The sequence below is a fragment of the Phascolarctos cinereus genome, unplaced genomic scaffold, assembly GCF_003287225.1.
Source record: "Phascolarctos cinereus isolate Bilbo 61053 unplaced genomic scaffold, phaCin_HiC Scaffold_5;HRSCAF=322, whole genome shotgun sequence".
NCBI lineage: Eukaryota > Metazoa > Chordata > Mammalia > Diprotodontia > Phascolarctidae > Phascolarctos > Phascolarctos cinereus.
The window spans coordinates 13,659,555-13,682,109 of NW_027555958.1; the positions used below are offsets into that span (position 1 = coordinate 13,659,555).

Here is a 22,555-nt window from a genome sequence, read left to right on the forward strand (position 1 = left end):
TCCTGCCGGCGGACTAGCTGCTCCGGCCCCTCCCTTCCCCGCCTGCTCCCCTCCCTCCCGGGTCTCGGGAAGGTGATGGCCCGCGGCCCCAGCTGAGCCTCCGCGGGGCCTTCCTTGGCCATGGGCTGCATCGGCTCCCGGAGCCCCGCGGGTAAGAGGGGGCGGCGGGCGGGGAGCGGGGTCTCGGCGGCGCAGCGCGGCGGGGTCCAGCCTAGGGCAGCGCGGCGCAGCGCGGCGGGTCCCCAGGCAGGTGGGCCCGAGGGACGGAAGGATGGAAGGGCCGAGGGACGGAGGGATGAATGATTGGAAGGATGCAGGAAGGGAAGGAGCTGGGGAAGGGGCCAGAGCCTGGGCACGGGGAGGAGGGGAGGAGCCTGGTCCCCGCCGAGAGGAGGGGGAGGGAAGAAGGAGCTAGAGCGGGAGGGAGCTGAGGGTGGTGGGCGGCTTAGCTTCGGCGCTCTTACCTGCTCGTTTTCCTGGCCTGGAGGTGGGAGCACAGAACGGTATGGCCGCAGACCTCTCCCGACCCACCTTGGCTCTCAGTTTTTCCACCTAGGATGGTGATGGGCCGGTCTCCTGCCTACCTTGACGCGGCCCTCTCACCCCACCCAACATCTATCTCCCTGCACTCCATCCGTTCCCTTCTGCCTTCCCACACATCCATACGGACACCCAGCTACTTCTGCCCCTTCCTCAGAGCGTCCTTCCCCGTGTTCTCTGCCAGGCTCCTGGCTCGCCTGTCCACTTTGCCTCTGAGCAGCCAGCCGCTTCCCACCAGAAGACCTCTTGGAGTCACTGCCCCAGGAGTGTGTGGGATGGAGCTTTGACAGCTGTCTAGTACCCCACCCCCACCCCCAAGCCACACTGGAGAATGGAGAACCAGAGAGGGAGGCGGGTTCAGCTTCCCTCCCTAGCCCATCTCTTGCTCCCCATCCTAAGAGCAAGCCCTTAGCTTCCCCATGGGTCCCACTGCGTGCTAGGGCCAGAGTTGCATGCTGGGACCTGTAGTACATTTTAGGTCTGTTAACCTACTTTGTGTCAGCGGGCTCCCTCTGGGTGAGCCCAAGGCAGGTATGGACTCCTGGGCCTCGTGGTACCTACAGCGAGGCTGGTTCCTGGGGTGTTTATAGGGTTGACATCATCATAGAGTAGGGAGCTATGAATTTTTGTTCCAGATCTGTCAACAGCTGGGAGACGACTGGTCAAGTCCCTCCCCTCTCGGCCTCAGTTTCCTCACTTGCAAAAGTGACAGGTTTGGATTGGATTGTCTCTCCCATATCTGACATCCCGGTCTAGTCCGTTGGCTGTCTCTTCCTGCTGTTAGCACTCAAAGTTCTGGTGGGCCCTGGCTCACAGAGCCTTTGCCATTCACGGGGGTGGGTGGGGGGCGGGGCCGGGCCTCTGGCATGGAAGGACGGAAGCTGGGATCTCTTGAGTGAGGTGGTCTCTATTTAACTTGAGAGGCAGCAGACTTTTGCCTCCTTTGGTACCCTGGTCTTTAGCACATTGTAGGCTCTGAATAAATGCTTAGGACAGACTGTTGACTGACCTTGGAGTGCTCTGGTCCCTTGGACCCAGCTGAGGTGACTCCCATGAGGGGGGACATGGCTGAGAGGCCAGGGAGCCATCCCTCCATCACCCGCACTGACAAACTCGTAGTCAGATGAGAGAGCCAGCCCCAGAGTCACCCTGGTGAGCTCGGATGAGGTGAGGTGACAAGTAGAGAAGGGGAAAGTAACCTTGTATCTTCCTTCTGGTTGTTAGCGTTTCTGGGGACCACCAGCTGGCTGAGGCTCGGGGACAGAGACGGCTGCTCCGGCTAAAGGTCAGTTAGGATATGCCCTGTCTGTTGGCACTGTCCAGGGGATGCCCCTAAGCCCCTAGCTCCCCGAGCCCCAGAGAGCTCAGTCCTGAGCCCCCTGCCTCCCTGCAGAAGGACCGGAGTCCTCTTTGTGTGAATCAGAGTGGGGATTCTGACTGGGGAGGAAACTGGTCCAGGTCCAGAGACCAAACAGGAAGGGAACTAGAAAGCAAGTCCCTAAATCGGGGGATTTGGGCTCTCGGAAACATCATGGCTGGAATATCACTGTGGGGACCAAGTGTTTCTGTGGCAGTGCTCGGGAAGAGGAGGAGGCGGCAAGGTGGGCTTCTCAGAAGAGAATGGGTAGACACGAGACCACGAAACTGGGGATGGGAGCTGGGCATCCTGTGTAGGATGGGCTTGGCTGTTGGGAACTGACTGAAGATGGGGAGGGGAGGAGGAAGAAGCTGTGGCAAAACAGGCATAAAAACCCGGAGAGGAGCCAGCAGTGGCAATGTGCTGTGAGGTCTAGAGGCAGGCAGGCAGGCAGGCAGACAGACAGACGGCAGGCAGGCAGGCAGGCAGGCAGGCAGACAGACAGGCAGGCAGGCAGGCAGGCAGACAGACAGGCAGGCAGACAGACAGACAGGCAGACAGGCAGGCAGGAAGGAGGCACTTCGATGTTTGTAGGCTTTTTATCTGGGACGGGTGAGCAGAGAAGTTGACAGGGGGATGGATTTGGGAGTCAGAAGGTTTGGTTTCAGTGGGGGGTAGAGGGAGTGATAGCGAGGTGAGGCATTCCATCGGGGAGAGGAAGCCAAAAGGGGGCTGGAAAAAGGGTCTTTCAGTGCTCAGACCTCCACAGGGCTCTCTTTTGGGACGAGAGGAGACAAGGTCTATTGGCTGTCTTCCTAAAGGTGAGGTGGAAAGATTGATGTGGAGGCATTTAGGAAAGCTGGAAAAGAAGACTAGGAGGAGAGATGTCCTGGCTGATCAGCCCCTGTCCTCCCTGTAGTGGCTGCTGACCCCAAGTGGGGTGTGGAGTGGATAGAGCTTCCGAGAGCCCTGGGGCTGGCCCCTCGTCGACCTGCAAGAACCTTGCTTGGGTGGAGCCGACCCTCCTACCCGCCATCTGTGGACAGCCAGGACTTATCCGAGGTGCCATGTTCCTTCTGTTTGGGGGTGGGGGGGAGTGGGGGGGAAACAGGAGATGGAATCAGGGGTAGAGGAACCATTTCTTCATGGTGAGTGAGGATCCTGCAGTCCTGTAAATTCAAACCTCCTCCTTTCTTTTCCTTTCCTTTCTTCCCTCTTCCCCTCCCCCCATCATTTAATTCTCCCCCCCTCCTCACAAATACAGGGGTACCTTTCTTGGCAAATGTCTTATCCCAGACCCCACGCCCCCGCTCCTAGCATGCCAGCCCCACCAGGGCTGACGTCAGTGCATCCCTGATGGTATCCGGGGAGACTGTTCCATGGTGATCTGTTGCCATGGAGACGTACACCTTGTCTCAGGCAGGCGGCAATTGGGAGCCCTGGGAGGGAACATGAATGGGGTTAGTGTCAGGCCTAGAGGATGGGAAGGATCGTCGAATTCCTTACCCGCCCCCCTCACCCTAAGGTCCTGCATTGGGCCTTAGGACTCTGGGTCGTCATGGAGGCCACTGGTGCTGTCCAGGTGCTAAGTAAGCCTTGGGGATGGGGGCCAGGAGCAAACAGCCTAGGTGGGGCTGGGTGTGAGAGCTCAGGGACATTCCCTGTTGAACTCTGCTCCAGTTCTGTCCCCTCGGAGAGAATGCACCTAGAGCTCTTGGCAAACCTTCCTAAGTACATTTTTATAAATGTATGTTGCTATTATTATTGTTTCTCAGAGATACCCTTGTTTCCCCCGACACCCAAGCCTTCCTCCCTCGGTGACCTTCTTTCTCTGCCAGTGACCGATGCCTTGCAGAACCAGTCCTAGTTGGGCCAAACCTGAATTTCAACCTTGGTCCTTTGATTCTTCCCAGAAGCCATGGGAAGATGGGTGCTGCTGGGGAGTACCCTAGAGCAGCTGGGAGAGGGGGGAGCAAGCTGACTGTCTAATGTGTTGGCTCCCCCCACCTCAGGTGAATGTTGAAGACACTGTCGAAATGCTTCCCAAGTCCCGGAGAGCACTCACCATTCAGGAGATTGCCGCACTGGCTCGCTCTTCCCTGCATGGTATGGTCCCCTCCTCATCCCCTCCCTCCCACCCCTCATTCCAGCTCCTACAGAGCTCAGACTCAACACTGTGGGGCATTAGAGCTGGAAAGGACCGTCTAGGCCAGCCAGCTAGGCCGAGAATTCCCCCCTACACCAGTCACAGAATCTCAGCTAAAAGGCCTCCCAGAGGGCATTTGCCTCATCAAGAGCCTGCTCCCCAAGGTCCCTCCAGGTGGTCCTAGGGACTCCTAAAGAGTGGCCATGCCCACACTGTGTGCCCGGCTGTCTCTCCCCCATAGGGGCAGCTCTTGGTGACCTGAGCTTGGTGACCATTCTCTGCCTCCGTCATTCCTCACTTGTGTTTTAGGGATGGGTTATGTGTGCTGCCCACCACAGAGCTATTTCAAGGAGCGTGCTTTGTACTTGGTGACATGCTGCAGAAATCTTTCCTTTTCTTCACTGTTTCTTCCCAAATGCTTCTGAGACCTCCCTTCCTCCCCTTTTTTGGATGAACCAGAGGCTCCTTCATGTAAACAGGAAGACATATGTGCGTGGATGTGCCCACACCCACTGCCTCCTGGTGCCTTGGGAAAAATGCTGGATTTGGAGTCAGGGGACCTGGGTTGCATTCTCAGCTCTTCTGTTTCCTCCCCTTGAACCTTGAACAAGTTACTGAATGACGCAGGGCGCTAGAGCAGGGGCTGGAAGTCACCTAGGAGGACATAGAGTCCAACTGCTTCACTTTACAGAGGCCCATGAAGGGGAGGGGTCTTGGCCAAGGTCACAAGGGTAATAAACCTTAGAGGTGGGATTGGAACTCGGGTCTATTCCATTGTGCCATGCTGCCTATACTATCACCATTTTGTTTATCTGGACCTCAGTTTCTCCATCTGTAAGAGGAAGGGGTACAACTGTTTGACCTTTGAGGTCCCTTCAGCTGTAAGTTTATGGTCCTATCACATCTCTAAGCCTCACTTTCCCTATGTTTAGAATGCTAAGGTCCTTTCTGGCTCTAGATCTCTTTGAGCCTCAGTTTCCCCCACCTGTAGGATGAGGGGGTCAGCTCCAGTAACAATCCTCTGCTGGACAAGTGCCTCAGACTCCCCTGGGAGCGTTTTCTGGGCATGCTTCCCTGACCAAGGCCCCCTCTCCTCATCCCTTAGGAATTTCCCAGGTGGTGAAGGACCACGTGACAAAGCCTACCGCCATGGCTCAGGGCCGAGTTGCCCACCTCATTGAATGGAAGGGCTGGAGCAAGCCTAGAGACTCCCCTTCTGCCCTGGAATCTGCCTTCTCCTCCTACTCAGACCTCAGTGAGGGGGAACAGGAAGCTCGGTTTGCCGCAGGTGAATCCCGGGGCAGGGAGGGGGTGGGGTGGGCTGGGGGGTGGTCCTTCTTCTTGGGACAGGTACCTTCCTCTGTGCTTTCCCATCCTGGCCCCCACCCCCACCTGGCCCCCTCCTCTCAATTTGATGTTCTGATGAATTGTGGTGTGTCCCCCCCCCACCCCAGGGGTGGCAGAACAGTTCGCTATTGCTGAAGCCAAGCTTCGAGCGTGGTCCTCTGTGGATGGGGAGGACTCCACTGATGAATCCTATGATGAGGACTTTGCTGCAGGAGCTGACAGCCCTCAGTCTACAGGTATGTGAAAAATAATAATAATACTAATTCTCTCTCCCTTTGGCCTTTGGAGTCCGAGGGCCTGGATTCAAATTCTCCTTTACTGCCTGTATGACCGCCCTGAGCCTCAGTTTACCCAGTTGTAAAATGGATGACTTGCATGGTGCCTTTCGGCTCTAGAAGTCATTTCCTAAGTCACTCCTCTCATCATCTCCCTGGGCCTCAGTTTCCCCCTCTATAAACTGAGGGGCTTGGAGTAGATGGCCTGCGAGGTCCCTTCGGCTCTAGCCCTGTTGTCCCTCTGACCTTTGCTCCGATCGCTTCACTGAGCAGGTGAGACCAGCTGGCACTTTGGTATTCCTCCTGCTCCTGGGCTGTGCTCCCTGCGATGGGGGGGCTGCTCCTTGGGGGAGGGCTCTGTCAGCCCCCGGAAGGGTCATGGGATTCCATCGAAGGAACTTGGGGGAGGAGTGTGAGGGGAGAATATTTATCTTGGAGAAAAAAAGCCCGAGAGAATGGCTGTGATGGAAAGAATAACGTAAGTAGACCGGCCGAGAGGCAGATTTAGTTTGAATGTCAGGAAGAGCTTGCTAAGAATTAGAACCCAGGTCCTGAGTTCTACATCACTGGAGGTGGAGTGGTGAAGCCGGCTGGAGGGCCTCCTTCTGGGGAGGCTTCCAAGGGGACTCCCTCCACGGGCACATGTTGGACTGATCTGGGGCAAGGACCTTTCACCTCTAGTGCTCGATGATTCCTTGGAGTGTGGAGGAGACATTAGAGGCACCGTAGAGGGGGAGAGCCTCCCTCGGAGGCAGGAAGACCCACGTTCAGATCCTGCCTCTAACACATGCCAGCCACATGTCCGTCCCTAGGCAAGCTGCTGACCCCCGTGCTGCCTCAGTCACCTTTCTGAGACTATAAATTGCAGGGTGGCAGCTGATTTCATTGGATGGAGGGCATTTCCTAACTAGGTCCAAACCCCTCCCTCCCACCCAAATGGAGCTGAGGGGGCTGGGCCTTCTTCCCTCTAGGAAGCAAATCACTACATTTCCTGTGCCTCAGTTTCCTCCTCTGTAAAATGAGGAGGTTGGATTTAGTGGCCTCCCCTGTCCTCTCCAGCTCCCCGGTCTATGACTCCAAATAGTCAGTTCAGGAATTGTGCTCCCCCAAATCCCCTTGGCCAAGTTCTCCCAAAGCCCAGAAGTTTCTCTGACTGTCCCCTTCACTCAGAGGCCTCTCTTCCCTCTGTGAGGGGTCTGGCTAAGTTCCTCCCCTCCCCTCCCCTCGCCTCCGGGGCAGGCTGCATGCCAGGTGGCTCCAGCTGAAAACTGGGATATGCAGCTCGGGGCTGAGTTGGGGGTGGCTGGGGGGGGGCAGGCAAACAGGAAGAGCGCCCCACTGAGCTTGGACAGGCGGCCCCACATTCCTTCCCCTCGCCAGCCTCAGCTCGCAGGCAGCCAGGCCTTGTCAAGGTGGGCCCCAGTTCAGCCGGGGTTTCTCAGCTGGGGCTAGAGACCACATTCCTGGATCTGCTTGGATCTGCTCCTTTCTTCACCGGCCTTGGTGGAGCCCTTCCCGTAGAAGGGCCCGACAGAGCTCTTAGCCACGTCCTTCTGGGTTTTGCTCTTGCCTTTTCCTTCTGCCACTTGACTCCGCGAGCCAGGGCCGTGGCACGGCTGATTTCTTTGTCCTCCTGCCCTCCAGACGCAGCTGGGCAGCTGGGGCCACATCTCCAGGACCTCCTCACCGGGCGGCGCTATTCACGACCCTTGCGTCAAGGCTCCTGCGATCCGGAGAGCGATTCCTCGCAGACCGTGTCTCCAGAGACGCTGTGCTCCAGCCTCTGCAGCCTGGAGGACGGGCTGCTGGGCTCCCCTACCCATCTGGCCGCCAAGTTGCTAACCGAAGAGCTTCTCCTCTCCAAACTGCCCCCGAGCAGGGAAAGTGCCTTCCAGAGCCTGGGCCCCCTGGAGCGCCGGGACTCGCTCTACTCTGTGTCCTACACGGAGTCCTGCCTGTCGCCTGCCGAGGATGAGTCCATAGCCTGCAAGGACTGCCAGCCACTGTGCCCCCCACCCGGGAGCAGTTGGGAGCTGCGACGGAAAGTGTCTGACGTGGCCTCCTCCGGGGTGGTGTCCCTGGAGGAGACCGAGGCTGAGCCAGACGAGCAGTGAACGCCGCGGCGGCTGACGGCACGCTTTCCTCGGCCTTGGCCTTGGCTGGGGGGCAGGGCCCTCCGTGCCCTGGCCCAGCTCGGGCCCACCCACAGCAGGGGAGGAGCCCCAGCGCCCCGACGGGTCCCAGGCGGCTCCTGCTCCTCCATTGTCTGTTTTGCATGAAAGTGTTTGGAGAGGAGGCGGAGCCGGGGCCGGGGACGCATGTTCTGCCCCAGCTCCCGGGGGTTTGCCGGGGGCTGCCCGGGACCCCTTGAGGCACTGCTCCAGCTGTGGCAGACAGTAATGTCCGTGTTCTTAAACAAGACAAAACAAAAAGTTGTTACACGTACCTCCTCTTCACCTCCACCCTTCCCTTGAGAGAGGTGACCCCCCCAAGGGGGGTGCTTCTCGCCACCGGGACTATTCTGTGGGAGAAAGAGAAGGCTCTCTTCTCTCTACTCTCCTTCCCTAGCCCCTCCCCAGCCCCCTGTCCTCATTCTCTTCTTTGTCACCTGTCACTCCCACCCCCCTCCAAATGCTGTGCTTGAGTGAGTGATCACCCCCGCCCCCCAAGCTGGGCTGGCCCCCTCCTTACCTCCCGGCCTCTGGCAGCTGGAGGGCCCCCAGCCCAGCTGGGTTCGTGTTGTGCCATGCTCTGTGCTTGGAGGCTGTGCTTCTCATGTTTGCTAAATCTTTCCCCCAAAGAAATGGGGTTTCTGGTCTATTCTTTCAGTCTTGGCCCTACCTTGGAAGGGGAGGCATGGGAATTGAAGAAAACAAGCCACCCATCTTTCCTGCTGGCTCTCCTCTCCTTTCCTCCTCTCAGGCATAGAGACAGCATGGTGCAGGGGGAAGCATCCTGAGTCTGGAGTCATACAACCTGGGTGCAGATTCTGCCTTTGATGCTTACTTCCTGTCTGACCCTGGCCAAGTCATTTTACCTCTGGGCCTCACTGTCCTCCCATGTAAAATGAGAGGGTTAAACTAGATGGATTTTCTGGTCCCTCCTGGTTCTAAATTTGGATTTCATGATTTCCTCTCTGCTGTATTTCCTTTTCTTTAACTCTGCCCCCTCCCCCCACTGCCTTCCCTACCTCCATCCAGTTTTATACCCTGGTTAGGCCCTGGCTCCTGTTCTCCTGTCCACCTTCTTCTCATTTCCTCTTTCCCCTGTATTGGATGCACCCTGGGGATGGGGACTGACTGGGGGAGCAGACCCCTTGTACCTCCTCTCCCTACTCTCCCTCCCATCTTCCATAACTGAGTAGTTCCAACACATGGAACTGGGGGAGAGGTGTGTGTGGGACGCGCAGGACAAAATCCCAGACCAGGAAACTTCACCGAGGGTCCCAGGAGGGCAGGGGTTGGAAGGAGTGAAATCCTGTCTCTGAGGGCTAGAGTTGGGTCACGAGTGGCTGGTGGGGCTCAGCCAGTTGAGAGGGTGTATCCTTGGGGAAGGGTGATCATCTTTCAGCGGTACCTGGAAAGGTAGACTTGAGCTTGGGCTCCCACCTGGAGCCTGGGTCAGGGCATCACTGGTAGGTGTCCAAGGACAGAGCCCTGAGGATGTCGGCAGACCAGGCCCTGGAGGCATGGCACTGAGAGTGTGGCCAGGGTAAGGGCATGGGAACAGACATTCCAGGCTTGAGTGGTTCTATTAGGGGTTTATTTTGTTCTATTTAAGACTCTGTTTTATTAAATTAATATAAAAATCTTTGTAAATCTCTATGTACATCTGGTCCCTGGAGATTCCAGGATGTCCCCCATTCCAGTCCTGCTCTACAGGAGAGGAGCAGCAGCTGGGCAGCCCAGGTCCCTCCTCTGCCCTGGAAAATCCAGAAGCTGCCTGCTCACAACCCAGACGCCAGTTGGGAGACACCCTGGGTGCAGCTGGCACTCCAGTCTGGAGGGAAGGGGCAGGCACCTCCCTGGGAGGCCTCCAGGGCTGGTGCCTGCTTGCTCCCACGAGTCTCCCGGAAGAGAGTCTGGCTCCAGAGTGAGGGCTGTGTGGGGCAGGCCGGTGTCCGTGGTGATGCGGGGGCTCCCGCCACGCTCACTGACACTTGTCGTCGCTGTCTGAGGGGCTGCCTTCGTGGGGCGGGCTATGGCGGGGGCGCCGGCCCCATAGGGAGTGCACTTCGGTGGTTTCTGTGTCGCTGCTGCTGGTTCCGCTGTCTCGGAAGCTGGCCAGCGGCGGCCTCACCTTCACGCCTTGGGCCGTGACAGATCCCTCGATGGCTTTCCGAAGCTGGGGAGGGGACAGAGGGCCGGTGTGGGCAGGGGGAGGGGGAAACAGCTAGTCCTTCTCAAGGCTCTCCCCTCGACACCCCATCAGCTGAGACTGACTGGGTGCCAGCAGGGAAGGGGGCAAGGGGGACAGGAGAGCAGCCTCGGCCTCCCTTCAGAAATGCCTCCCCTCACCTCCTTCAGCGTGACGATGCCGACGAGCCGGCCGATGCTGGTGACGTACGCATGGTCCACTCCCAGCAGGGAGAAGATGGTGTGAGTCTGCAGGGTGACCAGGAGAATCAACCTTGTTAGGGAAACTTGACCCAAAGGTTCAAAGAGGGAGTCACCCAGAGTGTGAGGAGACCCCCAAGGTGCGGGGGGGAAGGACTCAGCTGTCCATCCTGGCCTCCCAGGGCACCCCTCCCCCCCCATGTCCCATCTGGGAGATCTTTATGGAGAGGTCAGAGCCAGGAGTACAGACTGGAGGAGGAAGGCCTCTCTGGGCCATAACCTCCCGGACTCTTAGTAAAACCAGCTCCGCTGCACTATGGGCAGAAAATGGGTCCTTCTGTCCAGTCTTTGTCTCACTTGTTTTCACTGTTCTCCTTAGGGGAAATGTCTCTTCATTATGAGATTTTCTTTACTGGTACAATCCTATAGCCTTATTTTCTTATTCTTTAATCTTTCTTCTCATGGCTCCTATCTCATTATCATTCATTCATTCATTCATTCACTCATTCATTCAACAAGCATTTTATTGAAGTCTTAACAATCTGCTGGGCACTGGGGTGGGGGGGGAGGGCGGCAATATCTGTGTTTCCCTCTGGACTTCTCTTGCTCTTTTTTTTTTATTTAAAATACATCCTTTGTCAACAAGGGTGTGAGGCCTTGGGTGAATCATTTGTGTTTTCTGGGCCTCTGTTTCCTCCACTGTAAAATGATGGAGCTGGACGCAGGAAGAAAGCTGACTTTGTCATAATAGAAGCCTGGAGTCGGGAGCGCTCCAGGGGTCACACAATCCCCAAAGCTACCAGCTAGAGGGGACCTCTGTGGCCACCTGGCCTGACCTATGCCCATGAGCAGCCATCCAACCTCTGCTGACAGCCCTCCCGAAAGAGGCACCCACCGCCTTTCCAGGCAGCACAGTCACTTTGGGGGCAACTCTCATTGTCAAGCTTTGCCCAACACCCACCCCAAATCCATCTCTTGGCAGCTTCCTCCCATTTATTGCTCCTGGTTCTTCCTCTGGGGCCAAGCAGAAGAAAGATAATCTTTTTTTTTTCTCTACAGGATAACACTTCAAATGCTTGATGGCCTCTCTAAATCTTCTCCAGGCTAAATAAATATTGCCATTTCCTTTGGCTGATCCTTCTATAGCTTTAACTTGAGACCTCTCAATATTATGGTTGCTCCTCTGGATACCCTCTAATAGGCCCTCTTTAGGATACCAGTGGTGCCCTGAGCCAAACACAATGCTCCAAATAGTGTCTGACTAGGGAAGAGGAATGGTGTTCATGTCCTCTCTCTAGTCCTTGATGCTACAACTCTTTTAATGTTATCTAAGATTGTATTAGATTCCCCCCCTCAGCTTCCATATCATATTGTTAATGTATATTGAACTTATGGCTGGCTAAAACCCAGAGATCAATTTTTTTTACCCCCCCCCCAGATCTTTCTATGCTATCTAGCCATGCCTCTCACATCTTTTATTTGTGAAGTGTTTTTTTTTTTAAACTCAAATGCAAGACTTTTTTCCCTTATCCCTATTCAATTTCAAGTTAATAGAGTGGACCTGGAATTCTATCCTGACAAAGTCTTTTTGGATCCTGACACAGTTGCCCAACATGATAGCATCTTTCCTAGCTTTGAGCTGTCTACAAATTTGATCAGCATGATTTCAATGTCTTTATCCAAGACATGGAGCAAACATAAATGGCACAGGGCCAAAGCACAGATGTCTGGCACACTCCACGAGGGCTTCCTTCCAAAGTGACAGGGAGCCATTAATGACTCCCTTTGGCTCTGGCCACTCAGCCACTTCTGAGTCTATCTAATTGTACTATCAGCTCTCCTGCACCTTTCCAGATTTTCCTCAAGAATTAGCATAAGATACTTTGTCAGATACTCTGCTAAAAATTGGACAAACTTTATTTGCTGTATTTCTCTGACAACCCTGTCCAAAAAAGGAAATGAGTTCAGTCTGGCACAACTCAATCTTAATGAAGCCAGGCTGACTTTGTGATCGCTGCTTCCTTTTCCAGATCTTCCTAAGCCATCCTTTCACTATTACATCCAAGATTTTTTTCTTCCAGGAATCAAGTCAAACTCAGGGACTGGGAGTCTTCCCTTTTTTGAAAATTAGCCTTGAGTCAGAAAACACGGGTCCAAGCCCCCTCTCTGCTGCTACCTCCTATCTAAGTGACATTAGGAAAGTCTCTTAGTCACTGCGAGCCTCATTTTCCTCATCTGTCCAATGGGGATAATAATAACCTGAACTGCCTGTTTCATTAGATTGTTGTGAGGAAAGCATTTTGTAAACCTTAAAGCACCCTAGAAATGTGAGCTGTTGGCATCACCAATTCTGCCCTGAGCTTGTGGTCCACTGTTACCCGTAGATCATTTTTCATTGTTCTTGGGCCTCAGCAATCCATCACCATCTTTGATTTCTTATTTCTTTTTCTTCATATAATATCCTGGAAAGAAGACTGAGCCAAGAGTCGGGAATCCTGGGTCTGAGGCCTGGTTCTGCCACTTAGCAGTGTTAGGCAAGTCTTTCTGGGCCTTGAAGGTTCTCTCAATTACAGAATGAAGTGGCTGGACTAGAGTGTCTCTAGGGGACCCTCCGGCTAGATCCAACCTGCTGACTTCTTGTTTCCCAGCTAGAAGTGACCTTGTTCTCCAGAAACTTCTCACAGCAGCTTGCCCGGTTCTATTGATTAACCATTGTCCTGCATTGTCCTGTCTGTGTGTGCATCTCGGCCACTCCTCTTAAACTGTAAGCTCAACAGGGCAGGCACGGTGCCACTTCTGTACCCTAACTGCCCCCACAGTGCTCTTTGGGCAGACAATTAATAAATGTTTCCTAAATTAAATGGAACCAGAGGTTAATTTGGAAGGCATTTCCCCACCTCCGGCAGCCCCCTGACTCCCTGGGCTTGAGGACAGTCTATAGACTTTGGAGGCGGCCATGATGCCAGGCTCCCAGAAAGGAGAGTGGAACAGGAGGCAGGAAATAAGGGCTCTGGTCTTGACTCAGCACTTATTAAATGCCTACTGTGTGCCAGGCACTGTGCTAACCCCCGATAGTGATATGAAGGGCAGATATCTAGGGCTTGAAAGTTTGCACATCTCAGTAGAGGAGGAAGCATAGGAGAATCTGGGTTCAAATTCTGCCTCGGATGAGAATCCCCCGGGTGACCTTGGGCAGTCATTTAACGAGTCTGGACTAGAAGCCTTGGAGGCCCCTTCGGCCTAGGGATCTAGGACTCTGATGCTTTGTGGTTTATCCTCTCTCAGCCTCAGTTTCCTTTTCTGTAAAATGAAGGGAGTGCACTAGGTGGCCTCTGGGGTTGATTCTGCCTTAGAGTGATGATGCTAAGTCACTTCACACATCCTGCCTCAGCCTCAGTTTTCTCGTCTCTAAAATGGGAATAATAACAGCACCGACCTCCCAGGGTTATTGTGAGGATCAAATGAGATACTATTTGTAGAGGGCACACAGTCGGTACTTAATACATGCTTGTTTCCTTCCTTTACCTTTGTGAGCCTCGGCTTCCTCATTTGCAAATGGATGGGGTCGGACTCGACATCCCTTCCAACGTCTCTTCCGGCTCTGGACCCCTGACCCTGTGGACCTAAAACTTCTCCATGTGGTAGCTACTGTGGGTTTGATCATCCCCATTTTACAGAAGGAAAACTGGGTCTCAGAGAAGGGAAGTGATTTGACGCGGCTGGTAAATGTCAGTGGTGGGATCTGAACCCGGCTGTCTCGTCACTCCAGGGCTAGCGCTCTGTCCAGGATGACAGTGGCCTCACTTTTTCCGGTGTCCATTTCTGGCTTATAAGATAGCATCAAGAAGGCTGCCAATACCTACCCTGGAAAGTGTGCGGAGGCAGCGCGGTACAGGGGAAAAGGCACTGGACCTGGATCTGGGTCTGGGTTCAAATCCTCGGACATTATCTGGGTGATCTTGGATGAGTCACTTGACTTCCTTGGGGGGCCTCCATTTACTCACCAGCAAAATGAGGGAGTCTACATGGTCTGGGGTCCCTTCCAGCTCTAGAGCTATGATGCTAGAGCCTCAGTTTACCCCCCTGTAAAACGAGGCGGTTGGACTGCATCACTGGTGAGGGACACAGACACTCCTACAGTTACCCAACGTCACGAGTGAGGCGGCCCCCAGGAGCACTCGTCTTGGCCTTCTCTGAGGCTTGCTACGCTTGTCCCCTTCCTCCTTTCCCTCGGGTTCCTAAGCCTTCCCCCAGATGCTTAGTCGGCTTGCTCCTCCCCTTCCACCCGAGGAGGGGGCAGCTTGTGGCAACGGTGGAGGCTCCGGGCGTGGTGCCATAGATCTGGCCCCAAGCCGGCCCTGGCCTCCACTCGCTAGGGGACTTTAAGCAAGCCACATTCCAGGCTGGGCCACAATTTCTCACCCATAAAACAGGGATGATGATAATAATTACATGGCCTGTCTCCTAGGGGTGGGGTGAAGATTTTGTTGTTGACTCGGGTCAGTCACGTATGACTCTCCGTGACCCCATTTGGGGTTTTCTTGGCAAAGATACTGGAGTGGTTTGCCATTGCCTTCTCCAGCTTATTTGACAGATGAGGAAACTGAGGCAGATAGGGTAAAATGACTTGCCCAGGGTCACACAGCTAGTAACTGTCTGAGGCTGGATTTGAACTCGGGTCTTCCTGACTCCAGGCCCAGCACTCTGTGTTTGGTGGTGCCATCTAGCTGCCCATGAAGAGCATTCTCTGTAAACCAGAAGGTGGCCCCTTCCTTGCTGCCTGGGCTGGCAGGCCGTTAGCAGGGTCGAGGCGTCAGCTTCTGGGCATCCTATGCGCTTGTCCCAGAGTCTCCCAACCCCCTTCCCATGGGACTGTTTGTTCCCTAATTTACTGTCCTCAGGCTGAGGGACTGGAACGAGCCTTCGTTAGACCTTATCCAAACCGCCCATTTTACAGGGGGAGAAACGGAGGTTTGCAGAGAGGACTTCATTGGCCCGTGTGGGATTCGAACGGAGGACCTCTGCCTCCCTGGCCCCTTTCTTTTTTGGCTCTTGTTTCTTCCTGGGCTTATGGGCCCCAAGGAGTCTGCCTCTTACTGTTGGCGCTTTCTTGGTCTCTCTCTATAAGCTGGATGTCTCCGTCCTTTCTGCCAAGCCTGAATGGAGCTGGCATCGGGGACGGTTCCCTGGCAGCAGCTTCCGGCCCTCCTCCTCTCCTCCCTCAGTGACTGCCCATTTGGCCCCTGAATGTTGCCAGTGGCATGGCTGAGGGCTGCCCGGGTCCTCGCGAGGGAGGAGCTGACCAGAGTCCCCTGCTCCATCGACAGGAGGAGGCTAGTCCGGCCTCTCCCCGAGGACTGTGCTGGGAAAGGGGGCACCCTTGGGCCACACGGCCAGCCCCTCTGCGGTCTGATCCGCTCTCACGACCTCTGGGCCCTTTCTCCTTGTCTAACTTTTCTGGGTGGTCCCCCGTTTCCCCAGCCCAGGATCTGTTCCCGTGGGTGTTCAGAACTATTCGTTCTCCTGGTCTTTCTCTCCCTATGCTGGTAAGCAGCCTCCTGGCTTTCTGGCAGCGCCTTCCCTCCCTCCCTCCCTCCTGTCTCTGACTCTGGACCCAACTTCCTGGCTTTCCCCCCTCCCCTCCCGCTTTGTGGTTGCCTCAGTGCTGAACCCTGTGGGCTGAATGCATCCTGCACAAAAGCCTCGGCGGGCATCCTAGCCCAGGAGGGGCTGGGGCTGCCCCGCAGGGCAGCCTGCAATGTCCCTGCCAGCCTGGTCTATCCGTAAGCTTCTGTGGACCGAGTCTGGAGCCATGTAATAGGAGAGTGAGCCCTACAGTTGTAGGTCAAGGACCTGAGTTCAAATCCTGCCCTTGGCCAAATCCTCCTCTCTAAGAAGAGGTTGGAGGTCCTCCCAGCTTGAATCCTACCTTGTGCAAAGACGTCCTCTCCACCAGCTGGAAAGGGGCGGGGTCGATCTTGCAGTCACTAAAATTCACAGGCTCGTCCAGCTGCTGCTCCTCCCATTCTAGAATCTGGGGGAAGGGGAGAACCAGAGGTGAGAAGGCTGACTCTCCAATCAATGCCACTGGTGGGGGGGGGGGCTCCAGCCTACCTGACGTGGGAAAGACCCTCACCTCTGCCGTGGTCATCTCCACATCCAGGTCTGAGTCACTCTGGAAGAGGAGAGAAGATGGGGGTACGATTGGTTGCTGTGCGGCAGAGGAAAGGCAGCCCTCGCTGCAGATCCCCTGCCCTCCCCGAGCTGAGGGCCTTGGGTTTGGGGATGGGGGGGGGGAGGAGGGCTGGAAGGCACGGAAGAGGAGAGGAGGACGAGGGAGAGAAGGAGGCGGCAGGCACTCACCGCCACGGATATGCGGACCCTCTTCAGCTTGCGTTTTTCGCATGGTTCCGACTTTTCCAACTTGGTTAGAGCCAAACCAGAAAGAAGAATGTTATGGGATGGGGTGGGGAGCAGAGCTCAGGGGGAAGGAAGTGCAGAGGTTAGACAGAGGTGGAAGGGGAGGCCAGGCCACACAAAGCTGGGCAGGAAGCCCAGGCAAGAAGCGGCGGGGCCGGGGTCTGGGGTACCTCTGAGTTCCCCTCCGGTGGCGGGCTGGCACAGAAGAGGCTCCTGAGGGCGATGCCGGCCGTCTCGTGGACCCCTGCAGGCCAAACGCGCCCGGGTGAATGGAGAGGCCCCAGGCCCAGCTGAAGGCAGCTCTGTGCTCCCAGGTCCGGCTCTCCCCTCTCTCACACGGTCTCCCTTTCCAGTTGGAACGTGGGAGCAGCCTGGCATGGCCCCCAGGATGCAGGAGTGGTCAGGATTTGGACAACAGCGGCTGCAAAGGTGCTCTTGGTGTTAGAGGACGGGATTTGGTGCTAGTAGGGGAGGGCCGGGGACCAAGACTCACCAGAAGGGCTTTCCACCCCGGGACTGGAGGCATTGCTGGGCCCTCGTTTGAGGGCGGGCTTCAGTGGCTTTCGTGGCTGCCCCCGGGGGGGAGGGAGACCTGATTCCTCGGAGCTCCCCTGCAGAGGATCAGAGGAGCCTGCACCCAGGGGGGGGGCAGGGGCCTTGGAGGCCATCGAACCCAAACCCCACATTTACAAATAGAGACATCTCAGAATCGGAAGGGTCCCTCCTCTGAGGCCACCTAGTCCTTCCTGGCCCTGGCCGAGAGTCTCCGAATGACTAGTGGTCACTCAGCTCTCTGCTTCCAGTGACAGGCTTGACCCCCAAGGCGGCCCTTTACTTTTCAGGTTGAGGCAGCTGTCTTCACAGGCTCATTTACAAATCTGGGACTGGAAGGCCTCGGAAGCTATCTCGTTCCACCCTCTCAGTGTACCTTCGAGGAAACTGAGGCCAGCGGGGTTGAGTGACTTGCCCAGGGTCACCCAGCAGGTAAGTGTCTGAGGCTGGATTTGAACTCAGGAAGAGGAGCCTTCCTGATTCCAAGCCCAGCGCTCTGTGCACTATGGTGCCTAGCTGTCACCAAATGAAGCTTAGAGAGGTTCCAAGTGTCTTGCCCCAGGAGGAAATGACAAAGGTAGGAATCAGGCCCCCGACCCCATCTTCCTCTCTCTTCTCACCCTACGGCCCAGTCTGCATGTCTATAACGTCCACCGCCACCGCGGCCTTGTGCCCCGTGGAAAAGCCGAAGGAGTCAGCCTCGGGCCCTTCCCTCTCCCTGCTGGGCCTCACTCACCTGAAAGCGGACGCCCGCCTCTGGGCCACGGGAGTCCTCCTGCTCTGGAGCGGGGGAGGCCTGGGCAGCCCTGTGCTCCCGCTGGTACTGCCTGCGCCGGGCGGGGCTGAACTGGGCACTGAGTAGCGCCACCACTTGGGAGCGCTCCATGGAGCCCAGCAGGATCATGGACTCTGGGGAGACGAAGGCCTGTGAGTGTGGCGGGGCCTCACCAAGGGAGAAAGGGGGCTGTGGGCCAATGTTGGCATCCAGTAGCTTAGACGGGTGCCTTACAGGTGATTTCTTCTAGTCCCTTCAATATATGGAAGAGGAACTGAGGCAGCGAGAGCTTAAATGAGTTGCCCAGGATAGACCGCAGCTAGAAGGGCACTTAGAGGCCCAACTCTCTCATTCTCTAGAAGCGGAAACTGAGGCACAGAGGCTCCTGGATCTAGAGGGACCCCCAGAGGCCACTCAATCAACTCCTTGAGTGTAAAAATGAGGAACACCGGGCCCAAAGAGAAGGTCACGTCGGTGTCATTTCATGCTGAGGGCCGAACGGGTTGTGACTTGGCCATGGTCACAGAACTCGGGCCCCCCCCCCCAACCCCGACTTGGGATCCAGCACGAGGAACATTAGAAGCTTACATGGCCCTCCAGAGTCTAGGCCAAACCAGATCGAAATAGTTAACAAAATAAATGAAAACACGGTCCTGCACGGATAACCTTAATTTGTGGTTTTGTGGACCGGCAGGAATGTGTTTCTATTTGAGCGGCTGACGTAGCCCACCTAGCTAAGCTTTTTGGCGTCATGGACCCCTTGAGGCAGGCAGACAGCTCAAGTCGATCAACGCTTTCTCGAGACAATGCCTCTTAAATGCTTAGAATAAAATCCAAAGGCTTAGAAGGGAAACCAGGCGTGTTGAAATAAGGTTGTCAAGATACTTAAAACAAACAAACCCAAGTTCAAGGTCATGGACCCCAGGTTAGGAACTGATTTAGCCCAACTGCCTCATTCTTTGCAGATGAGGATACTGAGGCCTAAAACCATGAAGTGATGCGGGATTTGAGCCCAGGGCCTTTGACTCCCAATTCTGTGCCAGCTGGGCTCATGGTAGAGACAGAAATGTGTGCCCACTATAACTGGAGTCATTCTAAGTTCACGCTGGCCCTAGCCCAGGACACCAACGTTGCATGTCTCAAAGGTGGGCCGCTCTGGAAACAGGACAGTGACTGGGCCAAGGTCTCATAGGTACCAAGTGGCAGGATTAGGATTTGAACCCAGGTTCCTTAGAGCTGGAAGGAGCCTCAGAGTCCATCTGGCCCAACCCTATCAAGAGGTGCAGAGAAATGGAGTGACTTGCCCCGGGTTACACAACCGGGAAGCGTCAGAGGCAGGATTCTAACCCAGATCTTCCAGACCTCAAGACCTCAATCTATGACATCACTGTCTCCTAGAGGGAAGTGGTTTTCCCAAGGCCACATGGATAAGAAGGGTTAGAGGCAGGATATGAGTCCAGGTTCTCTGATTTTGTACTTAGAACTCTACAATCGGTGGCTTGTTGTGGCCAGGGAAGTAACTCAACTAACAATACCACGAGCTGCATGCAGTGCTCTAGAAGCACCTGGTGTCCTTCATTTTTCTTCTCTACTATCACTGGGGCCATCTTGCTCCAGCTGGGAGCCCAGGCCTTGGACCAGCCCCAGCCACCCCGCTCCGCCTTCCTTTTACCTGTGGATTCCACGAGCGCCAGGGTCCGGCCCTTGGTGCGATGTAACGCCATCCGAAGATCGCGGAAGGTGCTGCTCAGGGCGATGTGGGGCACGTCCCGTACCATGATGTCCTCAACTCGAACCCGGTACTGCCTGGAAGACAAAGGGAACTGTGGCAAAGGCGGAGGCAGGGAAGCCACAAGACTGCTTGGTGCCGAGTCGGGAGTCATAGCTCCAGAGCTGGGGGTGGGGGAGAGGACACCTTGCAGACAATCTCTTCCACCCCTCACCCCCGTTCACAGAAGAAGAAACTGAGGCCCAGAGAGGAGGAGCTTGTCCAAGGTCATAGTGGTATGGGTGGTGGTAGAACGCCTGAGCCAGGGCTCTTTTCGGAGCATGCTGCCTTAACAAGGTCAATACTGTTATCAGGAACCTGCTGGGAACCTCGATAGCCTGGGGCAGGTGGGAGCTTTGCCCAGGAAAATATAAGCTGCTTGAGGACAAGCACAGTCGGGTTTGCCTTTGTGTCCCCAGAATCTAGCACATTGCCTGGCCCATTTTTCACCAGACTTTTACTGGTGAGGGGAACTCCCAGCAAGGAAATGCCTTCTACCAATGGGAGCGTGGAGAGCTGAAGTTATAGGTTCACAGCTGCAGAGCTCTCTGCATCTTACAGGAAAGGGCGCTGAGGCCCAGGGACATGGCCAAGGTCACAAGCCAATTTGTGTGAAGGTCAGCCTTGAACCTGGAGTCTTCATGACTATTCATTATGCCATGTTGCTTTTGTATTATTGGTGGTAAATGCTTGTTGACTTGGGTTTGAGAGGGGTCACCTAGCCTCACAAAGATGGCTAACGGAAAGTATCTAAATCTTTTGGGGGGCTATTTGGAAGTGCCAAGAGCCTAGGGAGGCAAAGGACAGCACTGGGAGAGCAGAAGGCCCCCTGAGGTCCTCTGAGAGCCAGCACCATTTGGAGAGTGATTCCTGGAGTTAGCAGTGACCAGAGGAGCTCATTTCCCAGCCTGGATCTCATAGGAGGACAGGCCTGGGGTCTCAGTTGCCCTTGGGCAGGACACAAGAATGGATTTGTTCATAAAGCAGGTTCAAAGTCACTGAGAGGTGGGAGGGAGGGAGGGAGAGCAGTCATTGAGACTGACTCCCAGGATTCTGGGGTCTGAAACCAGAGACGGATACTGAGATAGACACCACACTGTGCCCTTTCGGTTCTCCTCACCCCCATCCCACCCAACAGCCCCTTCCATACTGGTGCCGGCCCCAGCCCAGCTCAGGCAGATAGGGCAGCTTCTTGATGCGGATGATGCTGTCGTAGAGGGAGGGCTGCAGGCTCTGGGCTACCGCGTTGGCCAGGATCACAGCGATCATAACAGGCAGGATATGCGCGATCTGGCCCGTCAGCTCAAACACAATCACCGCCGTGGAGACGGTGTGGGTCACTGCCCCTGACAATGCTGCTGCACCTGGGGAAGAGCACCCACGTTTCTTGGGGGCAGAGCCCTGAGTTATCACATTCCTGCCTCAACACCCAAGAGGCAGACATCCCTGGGAAGGGCCAGACAAGGGACCACAGAGTGTGACCTTTCACTCTTGTGAAAAGAAAGGTAAACTTGAAGGCAAGGATTCCTTCCTTCCTTCTTTCCTTCTTTCCTCTTTTTTCCTCCCTCCCTTCAATTTTTCTTCCTTCCTTCCTTCCTTCCTTCCTTCCTTCCTTCCTTCCCTCCTTCCTTCCTTCCTTCCTTCCTTCCTTCCTTCCTTCCTTCCTTCCTTCCTTCCTTCCCTCCCTCCCTCCCTCCCTCCCTCCTTCCTTCCTTTCTCTTTCTTTCTTTCTTTCTTTCTTTCTTTCTTTCTTTCTTTCTTTCTTTCTTTCTTTCTTTCTTTCTTTCTTTCTTTCTTTCTTTCTCTCTCTCTCTCTCTTTCTCTCTCTCTCTCTCTTTCTTTCTTTCTCTTCCTTCCTCCCTTCCCTCCTTTTCCCTTCCTCTCTCCCTTCCATATTTCTTCTTCTTTCTTCCTTTCTTCCTTGCTCCCTCCCTCTCTTCCTCTTTCCTTTTTTCTTTGTTTTTTCCTTCCTTCCCTTTCTTTGTTTCTATCTCTTCCTCTCTTTCTTCTTTCCTTCCTTTATTTCTTTTTTCCTTCCTTCTTTTCTCTCCCTTCCTTTCTTTCCTTCCTTCCTTCCTCCATTCCTTCCCTCCCTCTTCCTTCCTTCTTTTCTCTCCCTTCCTTTCTTTCCTTCCTTCCTTCCTCCCTCCCTTCCCTCCCTCTTCCTTCTTCCCTTTCTTTCTTCCTCCCTCCCTTCCTTTCTTTCTCTCTTCCTCTCTTTCTCTTTTCCTTCCTTCTTTCCTATCTTTTCCTTTCTTCCTTCCTCTCTTTCTCTTTTCCTCCCTCCCTCCCTTCCATTTTCTTCCTTCTCTTTCTTTTTCCCTTCCTTCCCTCCCTCTTCCTTCCTTCATTTCTTTCTTTCCTTTCTTTCTTTCTCCCTGCCTTCCCTTCCTCTTCCTTCCTTCCTCCCTTCCTCTCTTTCTTCCTCCCTTCCTCTCTTTCTTTCTTTCTTTCTTTCTTTCTTTCTTTCTTTCTTTCTTTCTTTCTTTCTTTCTTTCTTTTTTCTTTCTTTCTTTCTTTCTTTCTTTCTTTCTTTCTTTCTTTCTTTCTTTCTTTCTTTCTTTCTTTCTTTCTTTCTCCCTTTCTCCCTTCCTGTCTTCCTGCCTTCCTTGCTCTTTGTACCTCCAGTGCCTCTCACAGTGCAGATGCTCAATAAAGACTTATTGACTGATTACTTGATTGAAAGCCTAAGAATTGAATACTGTGGGTGGGAGAGGGCCTGGCACATCGGGGGCATCCCTGTTCAGCTCTGGGCACCCGGAGAGGTCGGAAGGCCTTTTTTCTGCCAGCAGGTGGCAGCAGAGGCTAAGAACCCTGCG

At 54.8% G+C, this 22,555-nt stretch overlaps 2 protein-coding genes across 9 annotated transcripts in view; one reads left to right on the forward strand and one right to left on the reverse strand.

The window, feature by feature from the left end:
• FAM131A (family with sequence similarity 131 member A) lies at positions 1 to 9,477 on the forward strand. Of its 2 annotated transcripts, XM_021005783.2 has the most exons (7): positions 1 to 151; positions 1,765 to 1,825; positions 2,817 to 2,959; positions 3,910 to 4,003; positions 5,149 to 5,331; positions 5,498 to 5,626; positions 7,310 to 9,477. In XM_021005783.2, the coding sequence occupies exons 4-7, from the start codon at positions 3,934 to 3,936 to the stop codon at positions 7,777 to 7,779; spliced, it is 852 nt and encodes a 283-aa protein (XP_020861442.1). In that variant the 5' UTR covers positions 1 to 151; positions 1,765 to 1,825; positions 2,817 to 2,959; positions 3,910 to 3,933; the 3' UTR covers positions 7,780 to 9,477. The 2 variants fall into 2 exon arrangements, with proteins under 2 accessions (XP_020861442.1, XP_020861443.1); XM_021005784.2 differs by lacking the exons at positions 1 to 151; positions 1,765 to 1,825 and adding an exon at positions 2,635 to 2,718.
• Positions 9,411 to 22,555, reverse strand: part of CLCN2 (chloride voltage-gated channel 2) — a 24,916-nt gene continuing 11,771 nt past the window's right edge. For 5 of the 7 annotated variants that reach the window (XM_078154673.1, XM_078154676.1, XM_078154675.1 and 2 more), the window contains 10 exons: positions 20,887 to 21,100; positions 19,641 to 19,774; positions 17,930 to 18,102; positions 17,135 to 17,252; positions 16,812 to 16,885; positions 16,585 to 16,644; positions 16,358 to 16,396; positions 16,151 to 16,255; positions 10,183 to 10,269; positions 9,411 to 10,009 (listed from right to left, as the gene is read on the reverse strand). In XM_078154673.1, coding sequence (XP_078010799.1) covers positions 9,815 to 10,009; positions 10,183 to 10,269; positions 16,151 to 16,255; positions 16,358 to 16,396; positions 16,585 to 16,644; positions 16,812 to 16,885; positions 17,135 to 17,252; positions 17,930 to 18,102; positions 19,641 to 19,774; positions 20,887 to 21,100 — 1,199 coding nt within the window. In that variant the 3' untranslated portion in view covers positions 9,411 to 9,814. The remainder of the gene's footprint in view (positions 10,010 to 10,182; positions 10,270 to 16,150; positions 16,256 to 16,357; positions 16,397 to 16,584; positions 16,645 to 16,811; positions 16,886 to 17,134; positions 17,253 to 17,929; positions 18,103 to 19,640; positions 19,775 to 20,886; positions 21,101 to 22,555) is intronic. The other 2 variants (XM_078154674.1, XM_021005777.2) reach the window with 1 other exon arrangement.

Coding starts and splice junctions, on each gene's coding strand:
- FAM131A (XM_021005783.2), top strand. CDS start 3,934: ATGCTTCCCAAGTCCCGGAGAGCACTCACCATTCAGGAGATTGCCGCA. Junction 4,004..5,148: donor GGCTCGCTCTTCCCTGCATG/GTATGGTCCCCT, acceptor CTCATCCCTTAG/GAATTTCCCAGGTGGTGAAG. Junction 5,332..5,497: donor GGAAGCTCGGTTTGCCGCAG/GTGAATCCCGGG, acceptor CCCCCACCCCAG/GGGTGGCAGAACAGTTCGCT.